Genomic DNA, 16533 nt, shown 5'->3' with positions numbered 1-16533 from the left:
TAATTGATACCTGAATCGTTCCTTGGCTGTTGGATTTATGGTGAACACTGGATAAGGAAGAAAGGTTTGAGGAAGAAAAGGAGAGATGATTTATTTTGTCTTTTCTGATTTGAAATTCGCCTGGCTCCTCCATTGCTGATCTACCAGTGAAGTAAGCTGCTGAAGAGAAGCTTTTACAAAGAGGATTATAACTGCAAGGATGTTTGACGACACGCTGGTCTTGTGAAGAGTATCAATCTTCCATTCCAAACCATAACAGGTCTTGTTCCTCAGCTACTGGTCCATCAGTGAACTCTGAACAGGGAAAGCTTTCAAAGAGAAGTGGAAGATCCAAGTGAAGTCCTTGGTGCACCCCAAGCACTGACCATTCTCTCCTGGAAATCTCATTCTTCGGTTCTACATTGATACTCTCATTGAACCACTGAACGAAATAGAAACATTGAAGCAGAAAGCAGAAGACCCAAACTGAAGCCACGAGTGTAAAATTAGTTATGTCATCAGGGTCCCCTCTGAATCGAAAGCTTGCTTACCGCTCTACCAGGAAACACTGGACACAGTAAATAGCCCCGAAGAAGAAGGTGAATCTTCGCTATCATTCCCATTTGGAGCTCCTTCCTCAGCCATTAACCCACTCTCGAAGAGCAGGAGACCGTTTTCATCATTATTCCCTGCTACTAAGACCTTCGTTCTCCGCCATTAGAACCCAGCAAAGAAGGAACCAGCGTGGCTACCACCATTTTCTGCAGCCAACGTACCGGGTGTCGCCGAAATGAGGATGTCACGGAAACGGACACGCCCGACGACCACGATACTGGACGACAGCGTTGCTGACGGAATGAGACGCTGCTGGGACCAGCCAGGCGAGTAGACCTTGCGACACCAACGAGACTTTCCTGCCCTCGCAGAGTCGGGCAAAGGGGCAAGCTGCCACGCTCGAGCGTATGCACCTCCGAAGAGATTGATAGGAGACCCTAAGGTTCTATGGAAGAGACATAAGGGAAAGAAGGGAAAGAAGGATATTCGATAAGGATGCAGGAAGATGGTGGAGCGGCGAAAGGATTAAGATAAGGAGCAGGAGGAGCGCCGAGCGGTTAGGATAAGGAAACGATTAGCAGTAGGATTATCCCGTGGATCGCAGGCGATATGGGTGATAGGATACGGAAAACAGGGCAGACCGTAGATGATTAAGGAAAGCAAGCGTAGATGTAGCAGCGAGGAGAGATTAGCCCGCGCGCACGCCGCGCCGCTCCCGCCATGACGTGAATCTTCCACCCGTGAATACAACGAAAGCAATACTACAAACAAGGTAAAGCGACAAGACGAGGAGAAATAGAGAGGAGGAAGCAAGGCAAAGCCGCGCCAATTCGCACCGTAGACACCTGAACGAGCTCACAACCGCGATCCCACCGCCGCCGCACTGTCGTTCGCGCGCCTCGAAGCAGCTTCAGTCGGCGATCCGCTCGATCCTTCGATCGCTCGATCGCCCAAGCGTCCACGCCCTCCGGCTGGACTGACTCGCTTCTCGCCGAAAGATATTTTAATATACACGTTATACACAAGTCTCTGTATGTACGATACATATACACACGTAAAACGCATACATAGAAATATATCTATACATAAGAAAGTAGATGTATACGCATATATAGCAGGAGCTCTTTTAAGCGATCGTGCAACGACATCTAGAATTAATACGCCGCCCCCTCTGACTTCGTCGCTGATATAACCTCCGACCGTGGATGGACGTTTCCGCTCTCGCCAGACGGAAGTGCCGATTCGAAGAGGATCGATACCCATGCTGGCCGCGAGAAGGGGTTGCTTTCTTTGAGGAGGACTCTCGGCACTGGTAACCTCGAAAAACGGCTGAGAGCGACAAAGGAGGCCCCTCTCTGACATTCCACCGGGATAGAAGGCTCGTGGACCGAGGATGCAGTGAGCATTGAAGGTGGACAGCGTTCTCTTATAGTGAAATCATCGATCGAAGGATCGAATCGCGGGTCTCGATCCTGGTGGCCTCCGCGGAGACCACCAGGACGACGTTTTCCATCGACGAATTCGCGTGGGACCGGCGGAACAGCCGCGCGACAGTCGAGGATCGACAGCGGGCACACACTCGGTGTTCCAGAAACGCGTGGCTCCTTCGGAGGTTCGTTTAGATCGGCGTGAAGGGCGGTTTTGCACGGGGACGATAAACGATTCGCGAGGACCGGGGTGCTCGTGCGGAGTGGGTGCAGGGAGGGACCGATGCGAGAGCTTGTGACGGTGGCAAACGTTTCCGTTGGTAGAGGAGCTGCGGCTTTTCGTGTTTGAGCAGTTCTGATAGAACAAAGGCCAGCCAAGATGCCGCGGTGCTACATGGTGAAGAAGGCCCTGTGCAACAAGTACATAAGCAGCGTTGCCAGAGGATTTGAGAGCTGGGGTCGCGGCAGGAGCACGCCATCGCCAACCACCATGCAGATACCCGTCTCGCCCATAGAAGGGAGCGTCGCACCCCCTGTTGCTCAAGGTACGACCCGATCGCCGACCATTAGCCTCCCCTCTCGAGATTTCTAACTTTAGAACCACGCTCTCGCAATTTTATAGCGTATCCAACATTGTGGGGTCGCGAACTACCTTAAATCGAAATTTCAATATTTCAAACTACACTTAACGTTTCCGAATGATTTTTTTGTATTTTTCGTACATGGATTTCGGTGACAGTAAGAGAATGTAAATTTTGCGTCGCTGGTGACCCCACACTGTCGTTCTGAGGCTATATAGTATTTCTGCTACTCGGTACCCTCGGTTGTGATTAGTGGAGGATATATTCCAAATAGAGGATAAATAAGGGATTTGGAAATTTTAATGTGGTTCAGGTTGATCAGGAACTCGTGAGATTATCGGTAGCAATTCTCAAGCTTGTCAATAGTTGATTGTTATGTTTGATGAGTGTTTCTATGATTTGATGATTTCAATTTGGGGAAGTTGGAAATTTTTATATCGTTCTACTTGATCGATATACGTTTGTACTCGTTGATGAAGTTATTGGGAGCTTTTTTCAAAATGATTCGCATGTAATGTCAGCAACTTGGTGGTGACGTTTTCTTTAATATATTCTGTGGCTTTGAATCTTGTACCCTATAAATGTGCATTTGATTTTGGAGAATGAGAAGTTTGGTAATTCAGTTGGGACTAGGGTGTTTCGACAAAAAGATAAGTTTGGTGGTACTGCACAGCGAGGACTTGCACTCTCTTTCAGGACCCAGATTCCTCTTTTCTGAAATTCAGATCTTGTTTCATAAATCCTGTTCGACCAAAAGGGATACTATTTCTGTAGAATATTCCTTATTTAATCGACACGTTGAAGTATCTTGTTACATGCTATTCTATGCGTGTAATAAACTCAGTGCTGCAATTTAATCATCTTCATTAATTTGAGGCGACTGGAGCTAGTCAAATGTTGTTATTAATCTTTCCAATTCGTCATTTAAATTTAACTTTCCATTATTTGCGATACTTGGAATGTGTATGGTAAATTAAATGTTTTGAAAGGAGCAGAGTAGTGAAAAGAGGGTACATTTTGAATAACAAAAACTCGGTGATATGATAATGGAAGTGTTCGTATCTTAATGATGTAAGCAATTAAAGTTTAATCCGTTAAATGGCGAAGAAACTCTTCCACTTTTTCAAACGTAAACTCACAGCAAAGATTTAATAAGGCACTCCTATAAATCCAATAACTATATCATTACATTACAACTAGCATTGCCTATAAAACACCAAAAGTCTTCAGAAATCAGAAATTACCCAATTAACCTTTCTCAGTAACACAAATTTCCTGGGCTAAACTTTAACCATAGAACACAAAAACCCATAATTTTACGACTGACAAAGCTTTTGGCAGAATGACGATTATTTTTTGCGTTGTTTGTGACACAATATTTTGTAGGAAATAGAGCATTAATGTGTACTAACTGCCCCAAATTAACCAACGATAAAATTTGCAATATTGTATCATGAATATAAGAATCTGGAGAGAGTGGTAAATTTTCCAAACATTCTGTTAAAAGAATATAAAATAGGGTAGATGTCCCAATTACTGTCACTTTATCTACTTTGCTTAATAAAAACTTGACGAATAAAGAATAGTGTACGATAATAATAATAGTAATAAGAACAGTCCCAATTCAATAATACGTTTTTTTTGTACATTATTCTTTCAACATTACGTGTTCATTAACTGAAATAAATAAAGTGTTAGTTATAAGGATACTGGCAGTACTTGGAACATTTACTCTAATATTTGTGTTCTAGAGGTAAAAACAATTTTTCCGAACTGAAATCTATCATTATTTCCTCTCATTACACAACATTGCGCGTAATTTGAATCCATATTAAACTCCACACCATTGTCGGTCCAGATATTCGAGGAAATCCTTCACTCACCCAGACCGCGCAATATTGTCTTTTTCCGCGAACATTCCTACCACGTGCAGCCCCCAGAAGCAAAATTTCAGGAAAAGAAACTGTTCGCGAAATCTCTGGGGCTCAGAATTCCGAGAAAAGGGTCGGGTCGAGCCGTGTATCGATGCATGCACAGAATTATGGGGGAATCTCGAGTGAAATGGGATGATCCGAATGGCTGGCCCATTCGTCATCGAGAACGCGGTGAAGGAATACAGCAATCGATATTTTAGCCGCGGCTATTACGTCCAATTAATGCGAATATCGCTATTTGTTTCGAAGGCCCGCGGTATTGATTCACTCCCTAGCCATATATCGTTCGTCTCGTGTTGGCGCGGCACACGAGCGCGTGTTTCGTCCAAGGGAAGAAAAATTTCTGCACACGAAAGCTGCTCACCATGAAAATGCAGACGAATTTATCAGGTGGCAAGCACATCGTGGGTTGTTCGGAATATTTCGTGAATGGGGGATTGGTCAAACGGGAATTGCGAAATAGTGGGGTGGGGGGGGGGGGGGAGCTTTAATAAATATTTTATTTCCGTAGCGTAGTTAGCTTTCAGAATGGCGGCGCAACTTTTTTAGGTAGACGATTCTTTACTTGTTTTGAATGGTGTATGTATTAGTTTGAATGAAAATATTTTTTGCTTTTTAACTATTTTATTTTTTTGAGTTTCTGTGATTATCGTATCCTCGCCATAAATGAAGGAACTTTAATGCTATCCAACACCAACACAATATTTATGTTTATGCGAGTCGTATTGGTTTATTGAAATAGAAAATACGTATGGTTCCTTTTGAATTAAGAATCAGTAGGTATTTTGTTTTATTTAGTGCCATGGAGGTTTGTATTATAGTAGCAAGGAGGAGAGAAAATGAGTTGCACGTTTCTATTAGAGTATATATCTCTTTAATACTTGAATAAATCTGAATTTTGATTCTCTAACCCTTCGCGGACATTTAATTCCACAGAGTGGAATGATCTTTGCTTAATTCTTGAGCTTCTAACATCAAGAATCTTATTTTCCCTTGCCAGCCTTGCAAAGTATAAATTGTATCGGCTTTACTAAAAAAAATTCTGAAAGCTCATGAATTTCAAAGCAAAAACACTAGAATCCGCAAAGAAAAACGCGTGAAATATTCAAGGTAATGCTAGAGGTGGGAACATCAGGTTTCGTTGGCTGTAATTCGCGATAATGTGTCGTTGCTCCCAGGAAAACTACATTAATTGTCTGAATTGTCGTTTGCCCGGTGGCGTTTCAACGACGGCCCCCCATTACGTAAGGTCTCGGTTTATGCTTCGTATTCATAATCGAGTGAACGAGAAAGTGTCATGCGAAACTTCGCCGGAGACGCTAATGGAGCTGCAACGAGCGTACTTAAGGCTCGTTACAATGCCTGCGCACGCTTGTCTCGTCGCCTCGAAACCAGGACAATCGAATGCGAAGTATACCGACGTTTCACCCTGAAATCAGCTGACACTTCCTCCAGTCGAAGGAAGTTGAAGAAAATTTAGGACTCGCCTTGATTCAACTTGTAACTTAACCGCCTTCCACGCGAGATACTTGTATGGTACATTGTATATATTTACACTGCTTCTATGTTTGTACAGTATTGGAAATATTTATTACATCACTCTCAAATTTACGGAGTATGCGGAATTTTCATAGCAATATGATTGGGGAAATGATTCGTATCCAACTTACTTTGGAAACTACTGACAATGAGCTACACATTTTTGCAATAATATTTTCCTACTATAAATGATAACTTATACCTCTCTTATCATTGGTACTAGGAAAATATTAACAAATATAGCGCTAGAAAAATATAATGCGTTTATTCCAGTGATGCAATAAATATTTCCAGCACTGTATATCTTTGTTGAAACAGTGTCGTCTCTGGGAAGTAGATACACGTGAAATTATTATTATTGTACGAAGGTTTGCTTAGCATATGGAAATATTATGATAGAACGTACAGAGGCATCGGTATAGAATATGAGAATTGAGGTACTAGAGTATTTACTGTGAAGAGACCTTAATATTTGCAAATTTTTTAATAAGAATAAAGAATTTGTTCTTAGTACATGTATAAGTTAAAGGATGCGTAATTTTCTTTTATTACGCTTGATAGAGAATACTTTTGTAGTATTATAGGAAATATAACGTTGGGATGTTTCTAAGGGGGTGACCAAAGTAGCTTGAGAAGCTTAAATGGAATTAAGGTTAGTAAATTTGTGTGTGTTCGTAAACTTCTTGTTAACGTGAATGATTTTTACTCGAGATAAATTTCGAGATAACGCGTGCAAGAGAAGGTACGAAGGGATACGGCTAGAGTCATATTGGTTCGGAGACGCGTCTGACCACAGACAATCCTCTTCCACTTGCTCTCTTATACTTTCTTCCTCTCTTACTGTTCTGCTATAAATCGATATTTTTACTTACAACATTTTTGTTGTGGTCTTAAAAGGTGATAGGATAAAGCTAAAAACTTGCAAAGGATACGTGCAATATTTTTTTATTTTTTTAATTCCCGAAAAATTAAGTTTTTTTCAGTCGTCACACTAGGAAGACCCCTTATCGTTAGTCGCACGAATCATTCGATACTTACTACATCTTACGACTTATACTTTGCAGTATCGTTTAAAATACTATTTTGAAAATTATTTAGCAAAACTTGATTAGCAAAAACGCATCTTCGCAAAAACTAAATTATCAACAGTTCCATTTAAGATTCCCGAATCGTGTGTCCATTTACAATATTCCTAAAGGTAAACAATTTCATTCTTTATATTTATAAAAAAAAACATGATTTACACGTCGAATATTAAAACAAATTAAGTCGCTCCAATACCCTTATCAATATTTATGGCAACTTACAACGAAGATAGACGTTTCTTTTCCATTTGAAATCGATACTTTCCCCTCCACCCTTCCACAAAAAATCAGGTAGTTACCTGATTAAAACCCAACAGTTTCCCAAAAATCGAATCTCAGAGATTCGAGATAAATATCACTATCGTCTGTATCCATTTTCCGCTAATCGAGTAAAAGTCCAAGCCCGAGAGAGTTGCTGTGGGATAAAGTGACGGGCAAAAAGCACAATAACAACAACTTGGAACGATTCGAAAAGACGTCGGCGGCCACTTCTGGCGCGATACGCCGCCGTTGCAACGAAACGCGCAGCTTCATAACCGAGTTATCGTGAAATTTTATATCCGCCCGCGCTCGTACACCTTCCTTAGCCATCCACTCGTCCCCTTTGACCCCGTTCCCGACATACTTGTTGTCATAATCCCCCTCCCCTCCGTCTCTCCCCGGCCCTCCCCTCCAGCGCCACTTCTCCGTCGAGGTTCGACACTCTGTGCTGGCACGTCGACAACAGAACTCGGGTACCACCACCACCAACACCACCCCTCTCCTGTCCCATCGTCGTTAAATCTCGATTAAAAAGTCAAATTAAGGGAATCGAGTTAGGCGGTTCTCATCAATCGGCCCGTTAATATCCTCGAGAGGAACTGGGAAACAAGAGGTTAGGTATATTCCTGTTCTTTCTCTTGCAGAGCCTCGTACGTGCTCGAGCCTGCCCAGCTTTCTGGCTGGTTTGTTCCTCGTCTCTTCTGCTCCGAGCGAAAGTTTCTTTTTTTCAATCAGAAACGAAATTCCAATAGCCGAGAAAGGTATATTAGATTTCACGGCGAGGCTTCTTGCTTTCCTAAGGAGGATTCGCCGGCTGGATGCCTGGGAAGTTTAATTGGTACGCGTGGAGGGGAATTACGGATACTCGATGCTTATTCTGGGAAATCTTTTCAAGTTGAACTTTCGAGGATTGTTTTCCCGAGGGTTGTACTCTTCTTGATTATTGCGGTCGACTGGTTGGTTCTAGAAGTTTGGAATATTTGTGGAAGCGCATGTATGTCTAGGGATATCGCGCAGTAGGGAGCTCCTCTACTGCAGGCCTGCCCAGTCGGGAGCCGAATACCTCCTGAGGTTCCGGGACCCCTGTAACAACCGAGCGCGGAACTGTTACGTTGCCTCTCCTCAGCAGGCCTGCCCTTTACGGTGCAAATACCTCTTCAAGTTATGGGACCCGGGCAACAGCCGAGCGCGGAACCGTTACGTTGCTAACCACAGCATGAGCTGCGGGAGAATTGCAACACTGTGCCCATACTGGCTCGTACCACGAGTCTACATAGCTGGGCCTCACGCGTACGAGCGTGCACACATACTCTTGCAGTTCTGATAACACTCGCGCAACGGTTAACAAAGTAACAGTTCAGCCCTCGGTTGTTGCCCGGATCCCAAAACTTGAGCAGGTATTTGTATCTTAAAGGGCAGGCCTGCTCTACTGCATAGATGGAACTCTATGAGGATTCAAAGTGTCTCATACTCGTACACTTTATTCAGATAGAAAGAAATTAAAGATCATCAGACATCCTTTTTCATTTTCCCATCAGGGAGGTCTATGTTCCATCAAATAGTGACACCACAAAAATCCGTTGTATGCTACAGAATACCTGACATCACAGTCCCAGGATCCCACGCCTGACCAGGAGCTGCCCAGAGAAGGGGCGAACGGTCCCAGCAATGTCGACGCGACGACATCCTCGACCAGCGACGCAACAACGACCTCTACGGAGCTTGCCACGATGGCACGGATGGAGACGACGACGGTGATCACCAGCACGAGTCTGTCGTCGACGACGCTTTTGCCAACAGGGCCCGTCAACTCACTCGTCGAGACCTCAGCAACGTCCACGTCGTCCTTCACCACGCCCAAGTCACCGTCCAGAGCCACCGTGGAGCAGGAAGCAATCGTGACGGTCCTGCATCACTCGCCGCCGGGGGAACCGTCCCCACCATCCAGCACAGCGACTCCTTACCACCTCGAAGACACCCCGAATCATTCGACCCCTGACTTAAGGATAGGGTCTGCCTGCAACGTGGTCTCCAGCCACGTGCCTTCGATGTTCAAGGACCGTTCCGCGGCCGAAACGGAGGCGGCTCACGACCTGTTGGAACTCTCGAGGTCCTTGCCCCCTCTACCACCTCCCAGCGTCGCTATCGGGCCCCAGAGCGTCATAGAGAGCCCGGCGACCGATATCCAAGAGATGACGGTCTACCAGCCGGAGCAATCCATTTACCAAGTGAACACCATTGATCTGGCCAACTCCACAGTCTACGCTCACCATCAGCAACAACAACCCTCCACCGCCAGCATCATCTACGAGCCCAGCGCGACGATAGTCCAGCAGACTGGAAGCGTTTTCATCCCCCTGTCGCCCGTTCAGGAGATACTGCTCACCTACAGCACACCGTCCATCCCGTGTACGCCGATCGTCGCTCAGCAACCACTGCAACCGCCGCCACAGCAACAGCATCAGAGCATCGAGGCAGCGCCACCGCTGACTCCGCCCATTTCCGAGTGCAGCAGCGACATCGAGAACAACAATCCCAACTCGCAGCCCAGCCAGAAGGATAAAGAGGTGCAGACTGTTACCGAGCAGACGGAAGCCAAACCAGCTAGCTACACTTATGACACCCTCCTGGTGGCGGATGGAAGGTCGAAGAACAAGAAGGTTGCGTCCACGCAGAAGGCGCAGGAGGCGGAGCCTGTCGAGGCACCGGAGACCTCAAAGATTGGACGTTACGTCTGCTGTGAATGCGGTAGGTCTTCAGTGGCTTGTTCAAGTGGTGATTGTGGTGTTAGAACGTTGGCTCATTGTGGGTTAGTAGCTGGTTAGGACCACTTGTATGATAACTTGGGATTTGTGGACCGATAGGTACCTCAGGAGCGTCCTAGATACCTAGAATTGAATGTGACTGGAGTTCACAGTTGCTTCCTTATAGTGGTACTCTGTCCAACTTCCATATTCTTAGAAATTGTATTATTATACCTTATTATATTCTAAGGGTATTGAATTAGATGTGAAGAGGACAAAATTATAGGTGTCACTAGCAAAGCTGACAGGGCTAACAAGGAGAGTATTTTAGGTGTCCGCCTCCGATCATTTTGATTTTTGAATATGTTATAGAAGACCGAAAAATAAGAAATACGTGTTTTTTATTTATCCCCGTTTTCATATTTAGGGGGTGAAAACTGCGTTCAAAGTTAGGGTTGAAAAATCATTTTTGTGGAATATCTCGAGAACTAGTAGAGATAGGGGAATAGTGTCAATGAACGAATTTTGTGTCTTTGAATGCGTTACATTTAGGTAAAAGTAAAATAGTACGTGCAAGTTCAATTCTTGTTTTTTCGTTTATAAACATATGGTAGTTCTGAAAAGGAGTAATTTACTTATTAGATTTGTGCTTGCTATTGTTTAGCACACTATAGGATCACACAATTGAGAAAATTAATCAATTTATACGACGTCAATTGTTAATGGATTGACAGTGGTTTTATTTTACTAACAACAAGTTGATCACATTCAATGTATCAACAGAAACTTGAGAAAGCTGGTGGAATCGAGCAGTAATTGTCCTTCCTCTTTTCCTAGTCCCTTCAGCTTTGCTCGCGACAACTATACTGTAAACCACAATGCTCAGTATCCAAGATGTGAACCAAGAATATGCCAAAAAGGAGGACCTTCCTTCTGGCAAACCAATTGGCGGGAAGTCTTCCAAGTCGGCTCCTAGCGCCTACCAGAAAACACGCCTCCGCGACCAGTGTTTCACCCATGGAAATCCTCTGTTCCCAGGCAAGCAGTACGCCACGTCGTCAAACCTGTCGCGGCACAAGCAGACGCACCGCAGCATCGACTCCCAGTCGGCGAAGAAGTGTATCCACTGCGGCAAGGCGTACGTGAGCATGCCGGCGCTGGCGATGCACGTGCTCACCCACAAGCTGACGCACAGCTGCGGAGTCTGCGGCAAAATGTTCTCGCGGCCTTGGCTGCTGCAAGGCCACCTGAGGAGTCACACGGGCGAGAAGCCGTACGGCTGTGCCCACTGCGGCAAGGCGTTCGCCGATCGCTCGAATCTGCGCGCCCACATGCAGACACACTCCGCCGACAAGAACTACGAGTGCCACAAGTGTCACAAGTCGTTCGCCCTCAAGTCATACCTGAACAAGCACCTGGAGTCCGCCTGCCAGAGGGAGAACGACGAGAACAGCAATGACGTCGACACGCCCCTCTAAGCGCTTCCGGCTCGGAAGGGCGCACGGTGATGCCGCTACCGCTGATCGTCAGGTAAATTTGATAAACACTTTAGGGAGGTAAAAGATGGATTGGTGGTTTTTACTGAGACTCTGACGGCTACACTGTAGTTTACAAGTGTAGGGAGAGAGAGAGAGAGAGAGAGAGAGAGAGAATAGTATGTATAGATAGAGTGTTTCACGAATGTAGATACAGCAAGTAGTAGCGAAGTCTTCCATGCGCATGCGCAGAAACTAAATGGAGAGGATGGAGATCCCGTAGCCACTGCTCGTAGTCTGTGGGAATAGGGACGACTAGAATCGAGGTTCCGCTGTTGTTCTAGTATCGGAGCGTGCTTATTGGACCGGGGCGGGGTTATAGTAACCAACGAGCGCACGGGAACTCCCATCTGCCCCGCCCATTTTTCCTAGCACCTCAAAAAACCTCACTATTGCTTGGTTTACCTACATATCGCTAACTATTCTCTGTTCCCTCTGAACTCAGAGGTAAAATAGCTAATCAGGGTTGAAAATTCTGCTTTCCAGCCAGCGACGCGAAAAGCGACCTAAGAACCGCGTCACCAGATTTCTCGAAGTCGCCAAAGACGTCTTGCTGCGCAAGGAAGGTGAGGAATATCGTGTGCTCGTCGGCCACGAAGTGGAAAACGAACGTTCCCACACTGCCACCGCCCCAGTGTCACGTTCAGGTTCGTCTCAATCAGTTTGGATTTCGATAGCCTCAACGGTGACGGCGACTTCACCCCCGTCTTTCCTCTGTCTCCTCCCCGAAACCCCCAGAAACCTTCACGTGCGGAGTTGGATACCTTCGTTCGCACCGGTGGGGAGCAAGGGGAGCTCTAGCCGTCATCGTTGACGCCACAGGTGACCCAGGTCGCGACGAGGACGTCGAAATCCCGTCGTCGTGCGCCGACGAACGCTATCTGGGTAAGACAACGATCTCAGACTTATTTCGGCTGTTCGTACTTGACGAATTCCGTCTATGGGAGCGGTGAACGGAGGGCAGCAGTCGCTCCCGAGGTTTAACAGTCCGTTGATGAGCACCGAAGACGAGCCAGCCGCGGGAACACGGTGCATCGTGCGCGTTGGTTCCTCCTGCAGCACGAAGGAACGTTGAGGGTGGATACCGAAGTTAGTGTTACCGAACCGATCGATTTCTATCGCGCACAGGGATTATTGTCCGACGCCAGTGAGGCGCGAGCTTCTTCGGCATCGATCGGCCGCGAGCCGATGCGATCCGAACGGCATTCTTTTCATCCCTCCGCGCTCGATGTCGCCGAGGAATCGATAGCCCACGCGTGGGCTTCGTATGAACACGAGCCGAACGTCCCTGCGTTCCCGATATTCGCAATTAAGGATCCCGCCCGCAGCACGCGCGGGCGACAGGGGAGGGCGTGTAATCGATACAATACTATCGTGGGACCACCAATTCGCGAGTAACAATTCGTTTCGACGATCCGCGAGCGGAAACGGAGCCAGATCGACTCGAGCCGAACTTCCAAGTCGACGAAGCAAACGGGAACAGTGGAAGTTGGGGTATCTTGGAACGATGTAATGCTTCATTTCCAATTTCATTTTTTAACCCTTTGAGTGCTGTGAGTCGTATATGCAGATTTATTCAGTGCACAGAACGTGTGCGGGGAACGCGCATAGGCGTTCAAGGAGTATGTGTAACAAGTAGGATTGTAGGGTTCCCGCACACGGCGAACGGTTAACGGTTTAGTCTAACGATCCGCACTGAGGAGCTTGATATTTAACCCCTTGCCTCAAGATTATCATAAAAGTTGCTTGCAACAGAGTCAACTAAAAGGGGAGAATAGAATAGATTGACTGATTATTTATTAATGCAACGTTAATGACTAGATTAATAAATTAACGACTGTTTAAGAGTTTTCTAGCTCCTTCTTCCTTCAATTGAATAATGTAACGACCTCTGATCTAATATAGGGAACATAATCTGAGCGCGACTCATAAGGCAAGGGGTTAAAGAACGTTGTATACTAGGTGAATCTAGATTTCCTGTCACAAAATTTACATGCTCACTTTGCACCTCAAAATTAAACAAAAGAGCTCTAACAGACATGAGCCCAAAAACCATTCATTTTGAAGATACATCCACTTTTTATCTCGAAGCGTTACTTCACAGCAATTGTCCAAAATGGCCACCACTAACAGCCACACATGCGTCGATACGTGTCATTGATTGCTTCGCGTGTATACTCGAGCACTGCTCGCTAATTTATTACAGTAGGCATATTTTGTACGTTGTTACGATTTTTAAACAATTTTCCACCGGTACACGCCACGCGAGCGAAAATTACAGATAAACTTGTCGATTAGATTCCTCCCAGTTCATCTTACTTCCTACATCAATTTCAAAACTTTGGTTCTAGTTCATGGTACAAATTAAAGTGATTGTACCTCGGTAATAAATAGTCTTGGAGCCCACATCTGTTAGGACTATTTTCCGAGTTTTGAGGTGCAAACCACGCCTGAGAATTTTTTGATAGGTTTTTCAAACTCACCCTGTATTTCCTCTCCATTTTACTCAAGGACCAGAGACTTTCTAACGAAGACAGCATTGACTTTCTTTTCGTGGATAGGTTTCTCGTTTTCAGGCGTTTCTATTAGTCCCAAATGTTCCTCAGATATTAAACTTCCCAGTTGAGGTCCAGCTCACATCGGATTATCAAGATTCCACCTAAGCCAAAAGGATTGTACAGGGTGTAAAAGAATTTTATGTCATACCTACATTTCTGGATCGGTGTAGATCTGTTAAAAAAAATGTGCCACAAAATTGATCTTCACCTCGAAATTCTGGATTCAATTTTTTTATTTTAATATATTCCACTCACTGGGGGAATAAAAACGATCGAAGGACCATTTTTAGAACATAATTCCTTTGACACTTTTTCTCGTTTTGCTGAGTCAAACATGTTACGATAAAAAAAAAACAAACCCTGAATTTCAAGGTCAAGGTTAAGACCCTTTTTACACCCTACAAAACTTCATAAACCCCCAAACAATTACTAAACTCATCTTTCCATAGAAACGTTCATCAACCCTCGAATGGCTAGCTCTTTTTAGACCCACTCCTTCCATCACCGAGCACACTAGTAAATAGTGATAGGAAGACACTCAAAAATCGAAAAAAAGAATTTTAACAAAAAGAACGTCGTCAAAAATTCTTACAGTGGGGTAGTTACTACGGGTCCAAAAAGACCCAGGAATCAACTTGTGTGATTGCTCGAATTATTGGCCGTTTACTGGGGGATACAGACTTCACTTTGAACTATAACATAAATTCGTTCATAAAATACTCAAAATAAACTTCTATATTAAACTTTCATTTCGCTATTATCTAAAATTCTTATTTTCTTATAACAGTGATACTAGCAACTAACGAGTGGAACAAGGGTTGGGTCAACATTGGACCTGCAGGCGAGGGTTGAAATTTTAAAAGCTCCATCACCCAAACATCACGTTCCCCAATGACATAGTTCGGATAATCGAAACTCCGCAGTATTTCCCACAGTATTTCAAACGACCCAGAAGGCTCCACAATTGTAGATCGCAGATGAAATGAATGCTCAATGTAGTCTTTTGACTCGTTGATGGAAAAGGAACTCGTTAACCATTTCCAGAGAACAGTCATCGTAATCGTGTTCTCGGCAGACTCGCGCGGAGCCCTCCAGCGATTATTCCCTCGCCAACCTACCGAAGCGTCCTTTCTTTTCTGCCTCCTCCAAGTTCCAACGCGTCCTGGATACACGTCGAAGGTTTTCATCAACATTTCACGTAAACTGGACCACCTGTTGAACTCGCTGGAATGACCATTCGGTGGCGAAAGGGTCGGTCGTTCTGCTCCCCTGAATTATAGAACATCCTCCTGTAATTTCCTCGTTGTTAAAACACGCGAGAGCGCAGTCTCGCGACCAATTGCCACTCGTGTCTAGCTGAAACTTATCGATAAATGTTTTTCCACCGCACGAGGAACCCACTGCCCCCTTCCGGAGGAATTACTTTCGAATTACTTTCGAAGGTGTGCCGAGAAGAGCCGCTAGTCCGTAGCCATCAGCTCGTAATAACACTCTAGTGATCCTCTAGTCGTAGATCGAGTTTATTATTTTCTTAATTCGTTGCTAGTCGTTAAGTCAGATGTATATTTTTTTAGATTCGTTCCTTTCTTCTAGTCGTTAGTCGTTGAATTTATTTATTGTGTTTCGTTGAGGGTTCGAGGTGCACGGCGGGGGTTGATGGAAGAGTGCTCAAGCGTTCGGTGTCGATTGGTACAGGTGATAGGAAGAATTTTTTACTCGGTGAGTACTGTAAATCGACTGCCTTGAATTAATCGCGAATCATTCGTTCGGTGAGGAAATCTTTCAATGGAAAGTTACGTGTGTTGGGGAGGGGGCGCGTGTAATGCAACAGTTGGTTTCTTCCTATTTGTTTTTTTTTATCGAAGTGCTGGGTACTTTTATAAATTCATTCTTCTCGCGGAGTAAAGCTGATAGTTCGTGCAACCGGCGATTAACGCGAGAAGAAGACTTTATTACGTTTTATTTATTTCGCGCTCTATTGCGAATTTAGTGTTAAGGTGCTAATTAGGAATGCTTGTCCAGAGACTATAATCGATAGGTCGAGAATTATTTCAACTTTGATTGTAAACTTTCCATCCCGCGAAATGAAGACTTTGCAGCAAGGAGAGGACAGCTGCAAATGTACCTATTAGCTTTTGCAAAACTAATAAAAATAGTGTTAACGAAATAGTTTTAGACATAAATATGTTCAAAGTATTTTACCCACTTAAATTCTACAACATTGAACAGTATTACCAATTGTAAACAAAAATATCTTTTCTCTAGGGCAGGGTGAATTTTAAAAATTTAGAACTGCCTTTTTTCCACTAAATTCTATAGAAATCCGATTATCTCG

At 44.7% G+C, this 16533-nt stretch overlaps 1 protein-coding gene across 4 annotated transcripts; it reads left to right on the top strand.

Moving 5' to 3' along the window:
- The first annotated feature begins 1230 nt into the window (after window positions 1-1230).
- Window positions 1231-13118, top strand: LOC143377819 (uncharacterized). Of its 4 annotated transcripts, XR_013087419.1 has the most exons (5): window positions 1536-2506; window positions 8955-10109; window positions 11144-11635; window positions 12131-12287; window positions 12379-13117. XR_013087419.1 is itself a non-coding variant. In XM_076829573.1 (3 exons), the coding sequence occupies exons 1-3, from the start codon at window positions 2341-2343 to the stop codon at window positions 11581-11583; spliced, it is 1761 nt and encodes a 586-aa protein (XP_076685688.1). In that variant the 5' UTR covers window positions 1231-2340; the 3' UTR covers window positions 11584-11681. The 4 variants fall into 4 exon arrangements, 1 of the variants encoding a protein (XP_076685688.1); XR_013087418.1 differs by having other exon boundaries at window positions 1535-2506; window positions 12127-13118; XR_013087417.1 differs by having other exon boundaries at window positions 12131-13117.
- Window positions 13119-16533: the final 3415 nt, after the last annotated feature.

Source organism: Andrena cerasifolii, chromosome 1 (genome assembly GCF_050908995.1).
Source record: "Andrena cerasifolii isolate SP2316 chromosome 1, iyAndCera1_principal, whole genome shotgun sequence".
In the NCBI taxonomy this organism is placed as follows: domain Eukaryota; kingdom Metazoa; phylum Arthropoda; class Insecta; order Hymenoptera; family Andrenidae; genus Andrena; species Andrena cerasifolii.
This window is presented reverse-complemented; position numbering and strand designations above follow the sequence as displayed.

Bases quoted from the DNA above. Each gene is read 5' to 3' on its own strand.
- LOC143377819 (XM_076829573.1), top strand. From the start codon at position 2,341: ATGCCGCGGTGCTACATGGTGAAGAAGGCCCTGTGCAACAAGTACATA. The intron at 2,507-8,954 runs GTACGACCCGAT...TGTATGCTACAG, and splicing joins CGCACCCCCTGTTGCTCAAG to AATACCTGACATCACAGTCC. The intron at 10,110-11,143 runs GTAGGTCTTCAG...CTCTGTTCCCAG, and splicing joins TTACGTCTGCTGTGAATGCG to GCAAGCAGTACGCCACGTCG.